A 21,733-nucleotide genomic window follows, 5' to 3' on the forward strand; every position below is an offset into this window, starting at 1 on the left:
TGAAGTCAGATACCCAATGACTGAGCCACCCAGGCACCCCTAAATTTTTTTTAAATGGTTGTTTTGGGGCTTATAATATGCACCTATAATTTTTCACAGCCTATCTTATAATATTTTTATGCCAATCCATGTAGTGTAGAACAGCATACCTCCAATTTCTTTTTGCCCTGTTTTAAGGTATTGTTATATTTTACTTTTTACATGTCCTATAAACTCACAAAACCTTGCTCACTTTTTGCTTTGGTGAATATTTTTGAGTTATTAAAAATAAGAAAAATTATATGTCTTTCTTTCTCTTTCTCATTCTTTCAATCCAAATTTATCTCTGGTATAATATTCTCTCTGCCTGTAGAAATTCCTTTAATATTTCTTGTAGTGCAGATCTACTGGTGAATTGTTAGCTTTTATTCATCTGAAAAATCTTCATTTTGCATACTTTTTAAAAAGACTTTTTTTCATTGGGCTTGGAATTTTTGATTAACAGCATTTTGTTTCAGGATTTTAAAGATATCACTCCACTGACTTCTGGCTTGAATGATGAGAAGTCTGCTTTTTCTCATCTCTGTTCCTTGTATGTAATGTGTCCTTTTTCTCTGTCCACCATCAATATTTCCTCTGCCTTGTTCATTTTCAGCTGTTTGGCAAGAATAGGTCTCATTTTTTTGTTTGTTTGTTTGTTTTTAAATCCTGCTTGAGCACTCTGAGGTTCTTGGATCTAGAATTGGTCTTCTACTATTTATGGAAAATTCTCAGCCATTATCTCTGCAAATATTTCTCTTCTCATTCTTGCTTTCTTCTCCTCCTAGATTTCCAATTATACATATATTAGAGCATAAGAAGTTTCCCCACAGTTCTTTGAAGCTCTGTGTCCTTTACTCTGTTTTAGTTTGAATGATTTCAATTGACCTATATTCAAGTTCTCTGACATTTTCCTCAGTTTTGTTGAGCCTACTCATGAGTCCTTCAAAAGCATCCTTTATGATAATTTTTCTTGTCTAGCACTTCCTATTTCACTTTATTAATTTCCACTCAAGTTCCCCCATCTGTTCGTGTATATTGTCTGCCCTTTTCACAAAAGCACTCAAAACATCGATCAGTTATGTAAAACTTTCTGATATTCCAAAATATGGGCATCTCACTGTGTGGTTTTATTAATTGGTCTGCTGCTACTTGGCAGAGAGGGTTGTTTGTTCTTGTAATCATGTAATTTTTTGACTGAATGCCAAATAACGTGTGTCAAATGGTAGAAACTGAAGTAAATGTTATTTTTGTCTGGAACTGGGCACAGCTATTCTGCTAAAGTGTTAGGGTGAACCAATCTGGCCTGGAGTTAAGGTGGAATTAGATTCTGTTGTTGAAATAGTTATCTTTAGTATACCACTTCAAATTTTTCTAATATTACGGGCGCTTCAGGTAGGGGCTGGAGTGTTGGAGGGTTTTTCTCAATGTTCCTTCTTCACCCGCAGCTTTTGGCCATCTCTGTATACCTGTGCCACAGCATTCTCGGTCCATAGTTTTGCTGTTTTTCCAGTGTAGCCTGCTACTGCTTGCCTCTAGGAACAAGCTAGCCTATTTATGGGAAACAAGGATATTCTTTATTGTCTTGGTTTAGCCTCAGTCTTGAGTTGGAGAGGACAGAGATCTTATGTATTTGGGGGAACTAGGACTACATAACACTAAAAATGAGACAGAAGCTCTCTTCCCTCACCTGTGAGCAAAAAAAAAAAAAAAAAAAAAAAAAAAAAGCAGGTGATACTGCCATCTTGTGAACAATCTAAAGACAAGAGTTCACATAAAAGGACAGAGGTGAGAGAGTTAAACAAAAGCAATACAAAGCCCAGACCCACATCTTACCCTGCCTGCATCTTTTCATTTATATGAGCTGAGAAATATTTTTGGTCTAAGCTACTCTAAGTTACATTTCTTGTTACTTACAGCTAAAAGCTTCCTAAATGATAAAACCACCATGAGCTTTCATTATTTTCCCTTGGAAGTGATGACAGTAAAGAAATGCATTAGAAGCCCCAATGTCTGACACTGTGCAACTTGACTTAGCACCTTGAAAGCCAGGGTAAGGGAGTGCTCTGGTCGCCCCATTCATCCAACGGGAGAAATCTGAGAAAAATTATGATGCACCAGTTTATAATACTAGTGAATTGTACTAGAGCATTCTAGGCTGTATGGCCTTTGAGACCTAAAGAAATTTCAGAGTAAGAAAAAGTTGCTGACACCTAATTTATCTGTATCCTTAGAAACCTAGAGAATTTTGAAAATTAACCTCACAGATTTTATTCTTTAGTTTTGGCCATAATGCCATCTAGTGAAATAAAGCAATCACATTATGGATTCTTAAATATAAAGGATGACAACTCAGTAGCTTATTACTTTGGTAAAATTGGTAAATGTTAATTGAAAAAAAATTTTAAATGAAGTACAAAAAAAAAAAAGACTACTCCAAAATTTTGCTTGTCAGAGAAAACTGTTGTATATATGATGGTGAGTAATCTTTCACACATTATCTATGAAACACGTATTTGAACATATATGTATGCAGACTTAAATTAACTGGATATTTTGAAGGTACAATCCACATTTTCACTGACACAATATGTGTAATTCTTTCCTATCATTATAGATTGATTCCTTACTTTCTATAATTCCATATTTATAGGAACTTGGAGAAATTTATCTATTTATTTCTAGTTTAAAAAATTACCCTCATTGTACAAATCCCTTTATATTATTAAGATGGCCTTATCATAAATTATTATTCTAAGTTTCCAGGTGGAAATCAGTCAGACCAGTGTCATATGTAAGAGATGAATCACTGGGTTCTACTCCTGAAGCCAAGACTACACTGTATGTTAACTAAGATGAATTTAAATAAAAAAAAAAAAGTTTCCAATAAAAATTTTGACTAAAAACAAAAATCAAATCAAAAGAACTTTGACAGAAACGTGAAGACTAAAAAAGCAAAGTATTGTAATTTTGACATTTATTAAGAAAGTACTTTTCATTAGCAACCATTTCTGACACTTTGCAAATATTACAGGAAAACTCTGCCTTAACACACAGGGCAGGAGTAAAAAGTCAATTATGTAAAATGCAGTGCAACCAGAAACATTGTTTATCAATTTGTACTGTCATTTAAAGTGCACATATGTGTACACACACACACACACACACACACACACACACAGCGCTAAACTTAAACTGATGGAATACTGTATAGAAAGAGACCAAATGATAAGAATTCAGCTCATCCCTGTTTAAGACAAGACAAAGGATGGGAACCAATCCCAACAGGGTTACAACCCAATTCGTGTAATTTCAGATGACAATATTGCTTGATATTCTACATTTCAAATATTTTCCCACTTGAAGTGCTTATGTTAAGGTTACTTGCAGGATTCCTCCTCCAAATACATTTTTAAATGATCTTTTTGGGGTAAATAAGCTTAATAAAATTTTCAAACATGACACTTTTATACATTTTTAGTCATTTAGTAAAAAGTACTGAGCACCTACACTGAGTTATGCAATGTCATGGTTTTAAAAACTCAGTAAATAAGTGAAGCCCCTTTTCTCATTAAGCTTACATTAGAGTAAACATAGATTTAGGCACGCTCTTCACTGTACTTTTGTTACTCTGGTCTTTTATAAGCCCTAGTACAAGTCACGTGCAATGAATCTTAAAATTGTGAGAAAACCCCTTACGGAGACTCTCTTGTTAGATGTCTCCATGGTGTGGTCTCCTGACTATTGTGAATGTTGAGGCTGGGCAGAAACATTATTTTCATGAAAGAAATTTTGTCTACTATAACTCTAGGGAGTGGAAAATTTCAGTTCCCATTGGAGGACTTCAAAACAAATATAACGGTCTTATAGATCTTCATTTCTGTATGGATTCTCTGATGAAGGATAATCCTTACCATACTCTTCACTTTTATAGAATTTGTCACCACTATGGACTCTCTGATGAATAAGTAGACCTGAGCTCCAACGGAAACCCTTACCACACGCATCACATTTGTATGGTTTCTCTCCTGTGTGGACTCTCTGATGAGCCTGAAGGTTTGATCTCTGACTGAAGCCCTTTCCACACACCTCACATTTGTATGGTTTTTCCCCAGTGTGGACTCTGTGATGAGCTTGAAGACTTGAAAACCCACTGAAACCTTTACCACACTGTTCACATTTATAGGGCCTCCCTTCTGTGTGGACCCTCTGATGCGCTTGAAGACGTGAACTCTCACTGAAGCCCTTTGTGCATACCTCACATTTGTACGGTTTCCCTCCTGTGTGGACCCTCCGATGTGCTTCAAGACGTGAACTCTGACTAAAACCCTTCCCACACATCTCACATTTATATGGTTTCACTCTAGTGTGGACTCTTTGATGACCTTGAAGATATGCTCTCTGACTGAAGCCCTTCCCACATACCTCACATATATATGGTCTCTCTCCAGTGTGGACACTCTGATGGCTTTGAAGATAAGATCTCTGACTGAAGCTCTTACCACACTCATCACATTGGTATGGCTTCTCTCCTGTGTGGACTCTCTGGTGGGCCAGGAGGGTTGAGGCCTTACTGAAGCCCTTACCACATTCTCCACATTTATAGGGTTTCTCGCCTGTATGAACCCTCTGATGAATTTGAAGATTAAAGCTCCAACTGAATCCCTTCCCACACTCCTCACATTTGAAGGGTTTTTCTCCAGTGTGAACTCTCTGGTGGCCTTGAAGGTGTGAACTCCGACTGAAGCCCTTCCCACACTCCTCGCACTTGTATGGTTTTTCTCCAGTGTGAACTCTCTGGTGGCCTTGAAGGTATGAATTGCGACTGAAGCCCTTTCCACACTCTTCACATTTGTATGGTTTTTCTCCAGTGTGGACTCTCTGATGGGCTTGAAGGTATGAACTCCGACTGAATCCTTTATCACACTCCTCACATTTATAAGGTTTCTCTCCTGTGTGGACTCTCTGGTGAACATTAAGAACTGATCTATGACTGAAGCCTTTACCACATGCATTGCATTTGTACGGTTTCTCTCCAGTGTGGACTCTCTGATGATCTTTAAGTTTTGAACTCCAACTGAAGCCATTCCCACAGTCCTTGTAAGCTTTCTCTCCGATGTGAATTTTCTGATGACCTTGAAGATATGAATTTTGGCTGAAGCTGTTACCACATGCATAATGTTTATATGGTTGTTCCCTAGTATGGACTATCTGAAGGTCCTGCAAATGTGAGTCCAGACTGAAGTTATTATCACATTCCTCAGAACTATAAGGAATCTCTTCCATGTGAACTCTATGCTGAATGTTAAGATTTGAGCTACAAAGAAAACCCTTCTCATATTCTACATCTGTGTATAGTTTCTCTCCAGTGTGGATTTTCTGGTAGACTTGGAGACAAGAACTCTGATTAAAGACACCCCCATTCTCCTCATATTCATGGGGTTTCTCCTTAGTATGGATCCTAAAAATACTATTAAGGTCTAAGCTATGATTGAAGGCTTTCTCATAAATATTGCATCTATAGGACGTCTGTCCCGTGTGAATAAGTCCACAAGTGTTGAGAGAGGAGGGCTGACTGAAGTTCTCACCATATCCACATTTATATGGCTTCTCTTCTGTATGTACTCTCTGATGGGATTGCAGAGGTGAACTCTCAAAAACACAATCATCTCTTCTATGAACACTTTGATGAATATGAAGAACTGAACTATAACTACAGCCCTTTCCACATGGACTGTAGGTATGGGTTTTCCCTTCTAAGTGTAACTGCTGATAAACTTCAGAGTTGGAGTCGTCACTGAAGGCTTTTCTGTACTCATTACAGGAGTAGGGCTTTTGCCCCGTTTTGATTAAGTCTTGATTAAGCAGTGAAACCTTCATGAGGTTTTCTCCACAGTCATGGCAGCTGTAAATTTTTTCTGATCTGTGTACTCCCAGATTATCATTGTGTGGTGTGATCCAACTGGTGCTGTCACACTTACAGAAATTATTTTTCATCAAAATTTGGTGACACCTACACTGATAATTATGTGACTCTGTCAGATACATTTTCCTCCAAGAATGCTGGGCTCTCCAAGATGGAAATTCTTGACTTTTTATGCAATTGGAAACATCCTCTATATGAGTCAATATATAGTTCTCATCTTCGGGAACATGAACTGGCACTCCTGCCCAAACCTGGCAGGGGAAATCACCTCGGTTTTGCAACTGAGAAATATTCCTTTGAAAAATTTTCATGGCATCTTGACACCTGGTTAACCCGCCTGTACTTTGTTGCCAGGTCTTCTGGGAAGAAGGCTCTTTGGGGGAAATGTAGCCTAATCCCACTGCTTGACTACTCTCCATATTATGTTGACTCTTGGCTCCTATAATGATAAAGAGAATTTAGATATGTGCAAAAGTGGAAGTTTTTATTCAGAGACTTTAAGATTTTGCACTTAGATCACGACATGAAATTACAGGAAAATTCATGTTACTATGTCTAAGAATACTTAGAAAATGGCTCTGGTTCTTCTTCAGTTGTATCAGGAATATAAGTAAGGTCCACATAATTCAAGCTATCTGTATGCCTCAAAATCAGGGATTTGCAATGCAACCTGGAAATATCAAACACGGTGGCCCTGTTCAAAAGGTCTAGTAAAACCATATACATATTATTTATGGGTTTATCACGGATTGCCTGGAGATCCCAAGAAGGGGGAATTCTCAAATTGGGAAGAATGGAGATGCAAGTGGACAAAAAACTTTTTTTCTCTCTGGCATGTGGGTATGGCAATGTTTTCGTCTGTATGTGTGTTAGGAGACAGTGTTAAATACCGTGCAAAGGTAAACACAGACCTTTATGCATGAGGCATCATATGGCCCCTATAAACTCTTTATCTTCATGCGAATAATAAATTCTTCTAAGTCACTGTAAGCCATATCACTTTCACCTCTTTTCAAAAGATATTTCACAATTAGCAAGGGCCATCATATAGGTCAGAATGTGAAACACTGTGACAGAATTCAACTCCAAAGACATCAGGGGAAAAAAGGAGGCTGAGGGAGGTGAGCACAGCCAAGTTCCCTGGCACCTGGAGGTGTACTTTGAGGCAAATCACCAAAAACCAAAAGCTCAATGAACACTGACTTTGGCTTGTGTCCTTTTAGTGGAAAAATACTTTAATGTTCAGAAAATCTGAAGCACCAGAAGAGTTGAAGACAGGCACATTTGGGTAGAAATGGTTTGTCACTTAGTTATTAACACTCAGCTTCCTAGCAGACAGCAGATCCTCAAATCCAAGAGTACCTCCCTACCGACACCAGATTCAGCAGGGCTGACATCGTAACATGTACCTTCCTAACACCCGGCAGCACATTAATTCTCTATAGCATCCAGAAAAGAAAGCAGTAAAACAGAACTAAGAGGGCATGAAGATATGTTGTTTTTCATGGGAAGGTGGTGATGGCGATTTTGCCACAAGGCTGAAAAGCTGTATGAGAGGCAGGGCTACACTTAGGGTAGCACCTGCTGATGAGAAAAGCAAAGGTCGCAGGAATCTCTTCTGGATCGAGTCTTTTTAACTTTTAAACTAACTCAAAACAGTGTATTTCTTCTTGTATAAAATCTTACCAGTAAACCCATACTATCTCCAACTTTATTTTTTTTTTAGTTTTGCATTTTATTTTTTTTCCAATTAAAATTTTTATTTTACTGAAAATGTTTTATTAAGGTTAATTTTCTTCCATAAATATATTTTTTTAATTTAAATTCAAATAAGTTAACATAGCGTGTAGTCTTGGCTTTAGGAGCAGAACCCAGTGATTCATCTCTTATGTATGACAACCTAGGGCTCATCCCGAAAAGTGCCCTGCTTAAGGCCCATCATGCATTTAACTCAGCCCCCCACCCACTTTGTCTACTATCCCCAACTTTAAAAAAAAAAAAAAGAAAAGAAAGAAAAGAAGAGAAGAGAAAAGATAAGAAAAGAAAAGAAACAAAATGCCACACTGATGACTAGGGTGGCACTAGGCTGTGGGACACTGCGGTAACTTCAGGGTAACACTTTATGGCACATCCATACATAACGCCTCTCAATACTTCAAAAAGAGCCAAACACTTAGTGATGTCTCTGGCTTCTCAAAAGCAAGGTTTCCAGTTATTACACTAATATTTTATCACTTAAACATGAAATGAAGGGACATACCACAGGAGGCAGACAAAGTTAATAGCTTATATGTGAGAAGTTTGGTGTCCAGCTGGAGTTCATCATAATCCTTATAGTTTTGCTTGGTATCATCAAAAACACTCAGTATACATCCATAAAGATACAGTTTAAATACTTTATATCTTTTGGGACTGACGTGGTGGCTTGAGGACATGAAAAGAGACTTGCCGGTCAAAACCCAGTTTTTTACAAAGCAGCTCTTTCAACAGAAATTTGTACGTAATTTTTGATATGACTGTCTCAAATATTTAAGAGATTAAAGTTTCGTCTTGACCAGTGGCTTCACAATGTGAAAGCGTTACAGGAAGGGGGAAAAAGGTCATTTTACTTAGTTTCAGGCTCTATGGAAAAGATCACACATTTAATGACATTAATTTCCTTTAGCCAGTGGTGTACCAAAACACCTTGTCGTTTCCTTTCCCTCTCTCAACAGTTAGGTTCTCTCTTAGTATCAATGGCAGGGTGCTGATAAGAAATTGTGTTAAATCAAATTCATAAACGGACTGAATAAATGAATTTGATGGAGAAAATATGCACTGCAAAAAAACACTAAAAGGTCTTGTTAAGGTACACCTAGGTGGCTCAGTAGGTTGAGCATCTGACTCTTGATTTTGGCTCAGGTTATGATCCCAGTCAGGGTATGGTCCCAGGATTGTGGGATCGATCCCTGCATCAGGCTCTGTGCTGTGGAGCCTGCTTAAGATTCTCTCTCTCCCTCCGCCCCTCCCAAGCTCGCTCGCTCTCTCACTGTCTCTCTCAAAAAAAATCTCATTTGAAGCTGAGAATTTATTTCATCTTCTTAGTAGTCCTTTAGCTTTAGAGGTTGAGAAAGTCAATCATTCCAACACCCTCTACGAACCAACTCAATAACAAAAATTTTATATGTGTTGTAAATACCAAATAATCCCTTTAAATAGTTAGTTATAATGAATTAAGAAAAAAAAAATCTCAGTTTAGATTTTCTTTTTCTCTTCTCCTTTAATATAAATTAGTCAAGAATATCAACTCAGGCAATCCAGGCTGAGATGAGCCTGCATTCTTACTGAGCTTTTTAAATAGTAAGAGAAACCAAGGCATTTTGCAGGCAGTAGAGGATAAAGTAACAATAATGTTTTGATTACAAATATTTACAAAGCTGGCTACTCTCCTAACCACATCTGAGACTTAGCTCTATCAGAGTATATTTAACCTTTGAGGATTTCTTGTCTGTCTCCACTGCTTTACCCCACGACTAAATGAGTTCTTTCTTTTTGGAAGGTTCTTAATTATCATTTCTTCAACAGATATAGGCTTATTCAGATCGTCTATTTCTTCTTGCATAAGTTTTGGCAAATTACGTCTTTCAAAGAATTGGTCCATTTCATCGAGGCTATCATATTTGCATAGAGTTTGTCCACAGTATTCCTTTACTATTCTTTTAATGCCCACAGGACCTGGGTGATGTCCCCTCCTTCATGTCTGATATTAGTAATTTGTATCCTCTCTCTTTTTTTCTTAGTTTGCCTGGCTAGAAGCTTACTGGTTTTAATGATTTTTCAAAGAGCCGGTCTTTGTTTTCATTTTTTTCTCCATTGGCTTCCCGTTTTCTACTTGATTTCTCCTCTAATTCTTATTATTTCTTCTCTTCTGCTTACTTTGGATTTAATTTGCTCTCCTTTTTCTAGTTTGCTACAGTAGGACCTTAGACAATTGATTTTAGATCTTCTCTTCCAACATATGCCTTCAGGGCTTTAAGTTTCCCTCCTAGTACTGTTGCCACTGCGTCCTACAAATTTTTATGAGCTGTGTTTTCATTTTCATTTAGTTCAAAATATTTTTAAATTTCTCTTGAGATTCTACTTTGACCCACGTATTATTTACAAGTGTGCTGTTGAGTCTCTATGCATTTCGGGATTTTCCAGTTACTTAGTTTATTGATTTCTAGTATAACTCAATTGTGATCTGAGAGCACAATTGTATGATTTCTATTTTTTAAATTTGTTAAGATGTGTCTTATGGCCCAGAATGTGGTCTATCTTGGTGGATGTCCCACATGAGCTTGAGAAGAATTCTCTCTCTAGTCATCCATGTGAAAAATGGCTCCAGCACCCAACTTGCCACAAAGCTATAATTTTAGAATCGCAGTTTTAACTCAGTCCACAGGGGAAACATATAATGTATGAAAACAAGAACAGGTTATGTAGAGTGGGAGCAGAGGGGGTGAGATGCAGAAAACAAAGACTCCCCTTTATATTAGAGCATAAAATTGGCCAGCCTATCACAGTGTGAGATCTGATATCAGAACCACTATTAATGATCAAAAGTTACTAAGCATATGTGTAACTTAAAACACGGATTTGTCTTATTTTATTAGCAACGTGCCATTTTACCCACATTTTCTTTATGTCTGAAGTTAGTTCAGGCAAATGTGTTAAGTTTTCTATTAAAAAGTAAGTTGTGGCAAGGGATTGTAATTCTGGATAAACATGTCTGACACATGTAAGACATCACCAAATATTTATGAAAGGTTGTGTTAAAACTTTAGGTGTAGTTAAGGTTAAGTTGACATATAAAGTTAAGTCACAATTGCAGTAATTACTAACACAGTGACGTTTGATATCCCAATTAAGCCATAACAGAATTAAAATTATCGAAGGAAACAGAGAGAACAGCTGTCTGAGACCCACGGGTAGGCATGGGAAGTTTCTCTGTTCAGTGCCAGACAAATATATAACATATGCAATAAACTTACATAATAAAATATATAAAAAATAAAATGGAATATGATTCAGCCATAAAGAAGAAAAGCATCTTGCCATTTGTGACAACATGGATGGACCCTGAGGCATTATGCTGGGTGAAGTAAGTCAGACAGAGAAAGACAAACACCATAGGATCTCTCTTATATGAAGAATTTTAAAAACAACAAAACACCAAGCTTGCAGATATATAGAAGAGATGGTGGTTTTGAGAGGGCAGGGATAGGGGTGGGAGAAATAGGTGAACGATGGTTTTGCAGGCTTAAGTTTACACAAATTGAATAAGAATTTTAAGGGGCGTCTGGATGGCTCAGTTGGTTAAGCATCCAACTTCGGCTCAGATTATGATCTCACGGTTCATGGGTTCGAGCCCCACATAGGCTTTGTGCTGACAGCTCAGAGCCTGGAGCCTGCTTCAGATTCTGTGTCTCTCTCTCTCTCTCACAAAAATAAATATTCATTTAAAAAATTAAAAAAAAAAAAAGGATTTTAAGATAACTGGGGCACCTGGGTGGCTCAGCTGGTTAAGCGGCCAACTCTTGAGCCGCCCAAGGCCACGATCTCACAGTTTGTGGGATGGAGCCCCGTGTCCACGCTATCAGTGTGGAGTCTACTTCGGATTCTCTCTCTCCTCTCCCCTGCTGACACACTCTCTCTCTCTCAAAATAAATACAGTTTAAAAAATTTAAAAAAAAAAGAATTTTAAGAAAACTGTAGCTAGGTCAAGAGACTGTTCAGATGCTAGAGGATGAAAAGAGAGGGCAGAACGGAAAGATAAAGAGCTGGGCATTTGAATAGGAAGTAAGTGCAAGAGTGTCTCAGTTGAAACCGCTGCGTGGGAAGAATGTTGGCATCGATCACTTTTGATCCTGACTTTGGTTGACTGGCTAGCCTCCATCTTCTAAGAATAATGGGTACGTGTCTATAGATACTCAAGGACACCTAAATGATTAGAATCAGGACAGGCATTCATCAGAAAACAAACAATGCTCTGGAGTATCCCTCGATTGTGTGGATTTATTTTGCGCCTACCAGCTGTCTCAAGGGGGCACTGAAGACAGCGAGGGCCATGCCTCTATTAACCAAGCCATTCATTCAAGGCAAAGAGAAAAGCAAGTCAAGTGAGCTGAAGCAGAAGCGTGACCATGACGGGTCTCCTGGGCAGCAGTGGGGCGGTGCAGAATAGAATGAGTGAGCGGAAATAAACACAGGGAAATATGTGAAAAGCCAGAGGAAGCTGAGGGGACAGACGCCTTAGGGCCTGACCTGTTCTGACTCATGTCTTAGGAGAGGCTCTCTAGCTGCTGTGTTACTGCAGGGCGGCTCTTACCTAAACACCCATCTCTCTGGGTTTCTGTCTCCATCATCAACAGCTTTTCTTCTCTCTCCAACTGGGATATAAGCTCCGGTTTGAAGGGCTGATTCCCTGTAGAAAGGCAAGGACAGCAGAAGTTTTAAGTTTTGACAAAATCCAAGTGATCTTTTTTTTTTTTTTTCTGAATCACGCTTTTGGTGTCTAAGAACTCCCTGCCTAATGCAAGGTCATGAAGAATTTCTCCTGCGTTTCCTTCTACAAGTTTCACACTTTTACATTTTCCATTCAGTCTCTTAACCATTTTGAGTTAATTTTTTGGTGAGGTGCGAGGCATGGATATAGGCGCATACAGAAGTCCAAATGTTTCAGCACCCTCTGTTGAGAAGACTATACTTTCGAGGCGCCTGGGTGGCTCAGTCAGTTAAGAGTCCGACTTCGGCTCAGGTTATGATCTCACAGTTCATGGGTTCGAGCCCCACATGGGCTCTGTGCTGACAGCTCGGAGCCTGGAGCCTGCTTCGGATTCTGTGTCTCATTCTCTCTCTGCCCCTCCCCAACTTGTGCTCTATCAAAAATAAATAAACGTAAAAAAAAAAAAATCTTTAAAAATAAAATCTTAGGGGCGTCTGGGTGGCTCAGTCAGTTAAGGGTCCAACTTCAGCTCAAGTCATGATCTCGCAGTTTGTGAGTTCGAGCCCCGGATCGGGTTCTGTGCTGACAGCTCGGAGCCTGGAGCCTGATTCAGATTTTGTGTCTCCCTCTCTCTCTGCCCCTCTCCTGCTCATGGTCTGTCTCTCAAAAATAAATATACATTAAAAAAGTAAAAAAAAAATTTTTTTTTTTAAAGACTATACATTCTCCATTAAATTGCTGTGGCACCTGTAATGCATCTAAAATAGTTTCAGAGGGGCGCCTGGGTGGCTCAGTCGGTTAAGCATCCGACTTCAGCTCAGGTCGTGATCTCGCGGTCTGTGGGTTCGAGCCCCGTGTCAGGCTCTGTGCTGACAGCCCAGAGCCTGGAGCCTGTTTGATTCTGTGTCTCCGTCTCTCTGACCCTCCCCCGTTCATGCTCTGTCTCTCTCTGTCTCAAAAATAAATAAAGGTTAAAAAAAAAATAGTTTCAGAATGGCTTGTTCCTTATCACTACAATAAGCAAATCCACTAAAAATTGTTCAGGATCCCGGTTTCATTCCTCTACCCCCCCTCCCATTGTACCTAATGCTAAGGTGATATGATATAGTTACGTGCTATGTTCCTTAGCTATTTCCATAAGTTCTTTTCTCTCTTCAGGGTGGCTATGGTATTAGTTTCAAATATAATTTAACTTTTCTTTCAGCTTTAGACTGTCGCGCCTTCGCATGCTTCATTTTTTACTGTTTTTTTCTTATTTAATTTTTATCATGTGGTGAACTAGCATATTTTCAAGAGTCCAGACCAGACAGAAAGGCACACTCAAATGAATGTGACACACCTCTTCCACACTCTTACCTCCCACCCACTGTAAGAGACTAACTTCATGATTTTCTGATTAATCCTTCTTGGGTTTCTTCTTATAAAGACAAGCAGATATACATAGATTTCCTTATTTCCCCTTCGTTCTTACATGAGTTGTGGTATACTATTAATGCTCTTTTGCACTTTACTATCTTTATGTTTATTTACTTACTTACTTATTTGTTCATTCTGAGGGAGAGCAAACCAGGGAGGGGCAGAGAGAGAAGGAGAGAGAAATCCCCAACAGGCTCTGTGTTGTCAGTGCAGAGCCTGATGCGGGGCTCGAACTCATGAACTGTGAGATCATGACCTGAGCCAAAACCGAGAGTCAGATGCTTAACCGACTGAGCCACCTGGGCACCACTGCACTTTGCTATCTTTAGGGAAAATTTCTAGAAGCGAATTACTGGGACCATTGCTGAATAACTGTCAAATTCCCCTCCTTCAGGACCGTATCATCTTGCGTTCCTACTTTCAATGTATGAGAGTGCTCTATTTCCCGCCACTTTGCCCCAAAAAGTATAGTGTTTGAATTTTTGCTAATCTCATGGGTGAGAAATGGTATTTCAGTATAATTTTATGTAACATTTCTCTTATTTTTAATGAAAGTGAAATATCTACTCCTATGTACGCATGTGCTTACATGTATGTGAGTGAATATATGCATGCGTGCGTGTGCATGCACACACACACACACACACACACACACACAGACTCCTACCTGCTAGTTCTATCCCCTGAGGCCAAGAAACAAAGCCACCACAGTGTCAGTGACACTGGAGGCTAGGTATCCAGACCTTGTTGTTAAATACCACGCTCCAAGAAATGGATGATTCCAGAGCTAGGGTAAAGTAAAAGAGGGACAAAGAACAGCATGCTATGCCATCAAGTAAAGAAGTGCTCAAAACAAGGTTGGGGGATACTACAAAAGTCCAAATTTGGAGCAATTTTAGCACCCAAATAATTACAGTAATATTACAATCCATTAAAAAAAAAAGTCGCAAGTCCCTACAAATAAACAAATGGTTAAGGCGTAGGGGGCTCTTGCTTCCTGTAGAATGCCAAGAGCTGACTGCTAACTGTGAAGGAGGTACTAAGGCAGAAAATCATTTTGTAATGACCATGGTAAAGACTGGAAAAGGCAAGAATCATCACTGGATGCTAAATCTATAGGGAAATATTTGTGTAGTCTTAAAAAGTGTCACCCTATGATTGCAAGAGAAACAAAGCAGTGGTTTTATAGTGGAGAAACTGAATACCTTGACTGGGTGGTCAAAATTAGCACCACCGGGGCGCCTGGGTGGCTCAGGCAGTTGAGCGTCCGACTTCGGCTCAGGTCATGATCTCACGGTTCATGGGTTCGAGCCCTGCGTCAGGCTTTGTGCTGACAGCTGGGAATCTGGAGCATGTTTTGGATTCTGTGTCTCCCTCTCTCTCTGCCCCTCCCCTGCTCACGTTCTGTTTCTCTCTCTCTCAAAAATAAATAAACATTTTTTAAAAAATTAGCACCACCCACGGGGGACAGACTGTGTGCCTCTATATGTGATATTCTCAAAAGGACTACCAATATAGAGTTCCAACCAGAATGGATCATCTGAACCTAATTACAAGGGAAGTCTCAGGAATATTATATGCAAAATGGGGGAAAGGGAATTATAGCGTTCTTCCAAAATGTCACCGTCATAAAAGACAAAGAAACTGTGTGGAAATGTTCCAAATTAAAGAAGATTAAAGAGACATGGCAGCTAGACTAGACTCAAGACTAGGCCTTGCTCTGGGGAGAGAAAAATCGGCTTTAAGGAATGTAAGTTGCTCTACTGTTAAAATCAGAGCACAAAGGAAAGATGATCTAAAAGTATTATATCTGCATGGGGAATACGTAAGAGAATATTGCTATTTCTACAAAATGGACCGTTTCGTGAAGAATTAACCATGCCCAAAGACACGCCTGGTCTCTGTCCTCAGCTCTTGGGAAGTGATCTCTAAGTCCTGGGGATTTCCTGTCTGGTGTGAGTGTCTTTCTCACCTGGAGGCCCTGGGCTACAATGTGACTTCTGGTGGGGCCTGTGGCCCACCTGCTATCGGCTTGATTTCCAGAGGGGCTGGAAACTAAGGTCAGCCTCACAGGTGTCCAACCACATCGCTACGGCCAAACCGCAATAAAAGCTCTGGGCACCTTGGCTCGTGTGAGCCTCCCTGGCTGGTGACACTCCACGTGCAGGATGATCCGCCACCGCTGGGCACAGTTAGTGCTGCGCACGACCCTTCTGGGAGAGACCGCTAGGAGCTGGTGCCCGACACCCCCTGCGTTCTGCCCCAGGTGCCTCTTCCCATGGCTGATTTTAACCTGTATCCTTTCCAGGTAATAGAGCGGAACCGTGGGGATAACAGCTTTCAGTGCATTCTGAGAGTCCCTCTACCGAATTATTGAGGCCGAGGGTTATCTGAGGGACCCCTGAGCTTGCGACCGGTGTCAGACTGAGAGTAGCCTTGGGGACTCCCAAACTCTGCATACACACTGAAGTATTCAGAGATAAAGGGCCATGTCGTATGCAATTTACCCTCCAGTAGCTCAGAAAAAATTATCATACATATACATATGTTTTCATATATACACACAAATATATTTGGAGAGAGAAAAAATATTTTATTTTACAAAAATAAATGGGGTATAATGTTACTATAGGTGAATCTAGGTAGAAGCTATAGGGGTGTTCTTGTTCTTTACCTTGGCAAATGTTCTGTACATTTGAAGTTATTTACGAAAACATTTTTTTAAAATTTTGTCAATGTTTATTTATTTTTGAGATAGAGAGAGAGGGCAAGCAGGGGAGTGGCAGAGAGAGAGAGGGAGACACAGAATCCGAAGCAGGCTCCAGGCCATGAGCACACAGAGCCTGATGCTGGGCTCGAACCCACCAAACTGTGAGATCATGATCCGAGCCAAAGTCATACACTTAACCGACTGAGCCACCCGGGCTCCCCTATAAATACATTGTTAAAGCAAAAAACAAAAACCAAAAAATAAAAAACCTCTGAAACATCAAGTTAATAAACAGTTACCATTACTGGCACCCTGGGGTGGGGGGAGGGAAGAAGCTGAGCAACTCACCAAATTGATTTCACAACAAACCATGTTGCAGAACCACAATTTGTCCATTTACATAGTTGGAAGGACGGATTTTTGCCTAGACAGAGACATCTTGTCTGTGTTGTACAGGGATTATTAGGTCTCTTATTTGGCCAAGCTCAGAGGATGGTTTCAAGAGTCCCAGAGCTTGAAACACCCGAGCGCATTTAAAGACACCCCAAGGCGGCTGGCATTCAGTCACCGCATGCCTGTCCTCACCCACAGAGACCAGGTTCCGGAAGTTCTCCAGCATCACGTCTCGGTACAGCTTCCTCTGGGTGGGGTCCAGCAGCCCCAGCTCCTCCTCACTGAAGACCACGGCCACATCCTTGAACATCACCGGCTCCTACAAACACCAAGCACACGCAGACCATGCTTATGGAAGGGGGCAGCGTGAAGTGTGTGTCAAGGATGGGGAGCTGTTCTAGAATCTGGGGACCCAATCGAAGTAGCTGCCTTCTGTTTGCCTTCTACACTACTCATTCCAGCCACCAAAAGGGCTGCAAGAAAAGAACTCCTTGCACACCAAGTTGCTGCCACACAAACAAATAAATTGCTCCCTTTTTGTTGGCACTCTTACAGGTAAGTCCCTGGAACTGTGGCATCATGGGCTACCGATATTTTAAAGTCACCCTTACTGTTGAAGCGTCTAGTTCGTCCTCTGTACCCCCTCTGGAGTGTGCAGCGTTTATAATGTTGTGATGTGGGCAAGGCTTCACGTGGGAAGGCTCTGCCTCATGCTAGCTATGTGACCTTGGAAAAGTTCTTGATTCTCTCACCTGCATGCTGCTACGCGCAGCAGAGGGTACTGATAATAAAACGAGTGACCTAAGTACCCGATAGATGTTAACTGTTATCATAATCACTCTTACGACCAGCTTTCATCCCATTGCGGGGCTGTATAGTAAGTCAAGGAGTTGATGGCCTAGGATACAATGCACTGATCCAAACGATGCATGCTGACTTAGTTTCAGCTTATCTATTATAAACAAGGCTGAAAAAAAAAAATTCCTTTCACAGAGACCCTGGCTCATCCCCTTAAAATAAATTCCAAAAAGTAGAAATGGTAATGCTGAAGGACAGCTTTTAGTGTTTTGAGCTCTTAACGACAGGTGTTTCCTCCAAAAAGATTTTTCTTGCTTCTTCTTCTTCCAAGTATAAATTCCTAAACCTCTATACCCTGGCCAACACTAGACATGAATACCTAAAAAAAACAAAAAAATCTCTGATAATCTCAGAAGTAGACATGGAAAGTAAACACCAGCTATTTAGCAAAATGTTTACAAGGTGGCTAGCAATGAAGACCATTCCCTCTTCACGTATTTGCTGGGCATCTCTATTTCTTGTCGTATTCCAAATATTCGTTTGGGGGACATTCAGTCCTTTTCTTCCAAATACGCTGTAAATACTTCGCATTCTACTTTGCTGTTTGTCTTCTAACTTTTTACTGCAGGGGGTTTAAATCTTTTGTATGAAGACCGGGTCAACACTGCACTTGTTCTAGCTGGAGCTCTAAATATCACGACCCGAGGCCTTCAGTCTCTGCGTGAGAACACTGCTTTGGTTTTGGATTTTGTTTTGTTTTGTTTTGCCTCTCTTTCCTCCCAAAAGATGCGCCTGATACTCTTGATCCAGGAGGGAAAGGCTTTGGAGTTGGCCAGACACTTGTCTGCTGTAGGAACTTGAGTAGGACTTGGACCTCCAGGGCTGTCTTACCTTCATGTTAATACTGCAGATTATTCTAAATTCCCCTCGGGGCAGTGAATAAAGGAACAGGTGCAAAGTGCCTGTCTGTCCTATAGTCTGACACAAGGACACATCCACAGACACACGCAAAGAAAGTTTCAGGTCTTGGGAAGAAAAACAAAATCTAGCTCTTTTTGTCTGAAAACATCTCACACAATTTTTTTCTGCGTTCAGCTTCAGTAGGATTCGGTTAGACAGAACCACCTTTTAGGTATTCTTTTTATAAAGTAGCCAAGGCATTAGGAAAAAAGATTTTTTTTTTTAGTTTTGAGTCCCTACAACAGAAGGATAAATTGTATCAGAATTCTCTCAAATTGCTTTTTTGGAAAGATTGTCAGTAGTAAAACCGATACTGTTGCCTTAAACTGCCAGAATTCTCAAGAACTTAACTTGTGAATGGGGCATAGTTGAAAAGGGGGCAGGGACGGCAGTTTATTGAAATTAATAAAAGATGACACATGTTAGGTGAAATAATTTTAAGTGAAAAAAATTCAAAATTATAGCTATTATTGCATATCATAATGCATATGAAGTGACTGTGGAAAAAGGTAATTTATAAGCAGAATAATGTGTGGGCCTTTTCATCTTTAAAACTTTTTGTTTTTTGGGTTTTTTTTTTTTTTTTTGGCAGGGGCACCTGGGTGGCTCAGTCAGTTAAGTGTCTGACTCGATTTCAGCTCAGGTCATGATCTCATAGTCACGAGATTGAGCCCCACATTGAACTGGGTGCCACGTCCAGCATGGAGCCTGCTTAAGATTCTCTCTCCCTCTTTCTCTGCCCCTCCCCTGCTCACACACTCTCTCTCTTTCTCTCAAATAAATAAAGTTTTTTTAAAAATTCTTTTTTTGGGGCGCCTGGGTGGCATAGTCGGTTAAGCGTCTGACTTCAGCTCAGGTCAGGATCTCGCAGTCCGTGAGTTCAAGCCCCGCGTCGGGCTCTGGGCTGATGGCTCGGAGCCTGGAGCCTGCTTCCGATTCTGTGCCTCCCTCTCTCTCTGCCCCTCCCCCGTTCATGCTCTGTCTCTCTCTGTCTCAAAAATAAATAAACGTTAAAAAAATTTTTTTAAATTCTTTTTTTAAAAGATTTTATTTTTTAGTAATCTCTACACCCGATGTGGGGCTCAAACCCACAACCCCGAGATCAAGAGTCACACACTCCACCGACTGAGCCGGTCAGGTGCCTCCCATTGTTTTAAAATGTCTATTTCTCTTGCACACTATTGTTTGTGCAATAAGAAGAACATAAAACAGACACTGGAAGGAAAACGTGCTTTAAAAAGAAACTGCGTGGCACCTAGATGGTCTTAAACATCTGCTGTAGTTCTTTCTTCTTGGCAAGGAAGAGAAAAAAGCGTGTCCCCCTCAGTGAGAAGTGAAATAATGCGCTCAGTGACGGAAGTGAAAACTCCAGCTCACCTGGAACTTGATCATTTTCTCCTCCTTTTCCCAGGGAAAGGCGGGCACCTGAGAAGGCAAAACAAGGCACTGAGAAAGGAACCAGGCGAGGGAGGGAAACGCAGCTTGGTGCAAAAGAGAAAAAGGCGGCCCGGTGTCGGCCGGATTCCCGCCGCCCGTGAGGTTTCTCCTGGCAGGACACCCGCAAGCAGGGGACAGGCTGCACAGTGACCCTCAGCCCTCCCTCCTCACGTTGCCTTTCTGCTCCTAAGGAACTCGCCCCGATCCTGCGACACGTGGGAAAGGAAAGGCCCTGGGATGTACTGGTTAGAAGTGGACACAAAATTCTGTTTCAAAACCTGGCACCGTTGTGTGTTTGCTGTATATCTGCTATATGTAGGCACTGCCCTAGCATACGCATGCATAATATATAACATATAATATGTATCGTAAATATTATATACAATATATGACGTATGACAATATATAACACATGTATTATACACAATATACGACATACATATAACATATATATTATATATATATTATATACAATATGTAACATAATATATAACATATTGTATACAATAAATAACACATAACGTAATATATATTATGGTGCCTATAATATACAATCTATGCATCTATTTAACCATGGTTAATTAACAACCTCTCCATGTTTCATTTCTGTAACCTAAAGCAGGAGGATCATAATGGAACCAACATTATCCGATTGCTATTAGGATTACGCGTGAATAGCAGAAAACTATTGCAATTATACCAATTTCTATTATGAGAAAACCAGATACTAATCTTCATCATAAAACCATCCTTGTAAACGTGTCTTGTAAGGCATCTGGCTGGCAAAGAGGACTTACTTCATATTTACACACTGAGACCACCTTCCTGAAAAGGTTAATGATGGATGGGTATTTTAAAATTTATTTAGATCTTATTTCATTATTCATCTTTAAAATTAAAAGAAAAAATTTTTTAACGTTCATTAATTTTTGAGAGAAAGAGACAGAGCATGAGGGGGAGAGGGACAGAGAGAGAGGCAGACACAGAATCGGAAGCAGGCTCCAGGCTCTGAGCTGTCAGCACAGAGCCTGACACAGGCTAGAACCCACAAACCGTGAGATCGTGACCTGAGCCGAAGTCGGACGCTTCACCGACTGAGCCACCCAGGCGCCCCTGGCTTTTACCATTCTTAGTGATGGACTCACACTGATTTTTTTAATGGTTGAAAAAAAAGTTTTTAAAGACTATTACCTTATGACATATGAAAAAATCAAATTTCATAGATATTAATTCACAAATTCTATAAGGCATTGCTAGAACAGAGCCATGCTCATTGTTTAAGTATTGTTTCTGGCTGCTTTCATACCACAGCAGGATCGTATAGTTGCAACAACTGCATTGTATATGTGCAACTTACTACGTTGTACTGTTACAAAGCACAATCCAAATCACCGTGACTCGGTTATAAATCACAAGCACTTCAAGTAGCACATGTATTGCTACAACACAACGTTTTAACTTGTATTGCAGGTACATCCTCATTACATCAAAACAAGAAGATAAAAATAGACTTTCAAAGTCTTACTTTTAAGGCACAATGGAGTGAAATATTTTGTTAGTGAATTAGAAGGCAAAGATATATATATATATATATACACACACACACACA

The 21,733-nt window shown here is 40.1% G+C and overlaps 1 protein-coding gene across 2 annotated transcripts in view; it reads right to left on the reverse strand.

Annotated features, from left to right (window-relative positions):
• Positions 1-2,978: 2,978 nt before the first annotated feature.
• The window catches only part of ZNF112 (zinc finger protein 112), a 32,113-nt gene continuing 13,358 nt past the window's right edge, over positions 2,979-21,733 (reverse strand). Inside the window, exons 2-5 of one of the 2 annotated variants that reach the window (XM_015070726.3) lie at positions 20,065-20,112; positions 17,122-17,248; positions 12,294-12,389; positions 2,979-6,383 (exon numbers count right to left, since the gene is read on the reverse strand). In XM_015070726.3, coding sequence (XP_014926212.1) covers positions 3,883-6,383; positions 12,294-12,389; positions 17,122-17,248; positions 20,065-20,079 — 2,739 coding nt within the window. In that variant the 5' untranslated portion in view covers positions 20,080-20,112 and the 3' untranslated portion in view covers positions 2,979-3,882. Of the gene's footprint in view, positions 6,384-12,293; positions 12,390-17,121; positions 17,249-20,064; positions 20,113-21,733 lie in introns of those variants that run through there. The other variant, XM_053209866.1, reaches the window with a different exon arrangement.

This window comes from Acinonyx jubatus, chromosome E2 (assembly GCF_027475565.1).
Source record: "Acinonyx jubatus isolate Ajub_Pintada_27869175 chromosome E2, VMU_Ajub_asm_v1.0, whole genome shotgun sequence".
NCBI lineage: Eukaryota > Metazoa > Chordata > Mammalia > Carnivora > Felidae > Acinonyx > Acinonyx jubatus.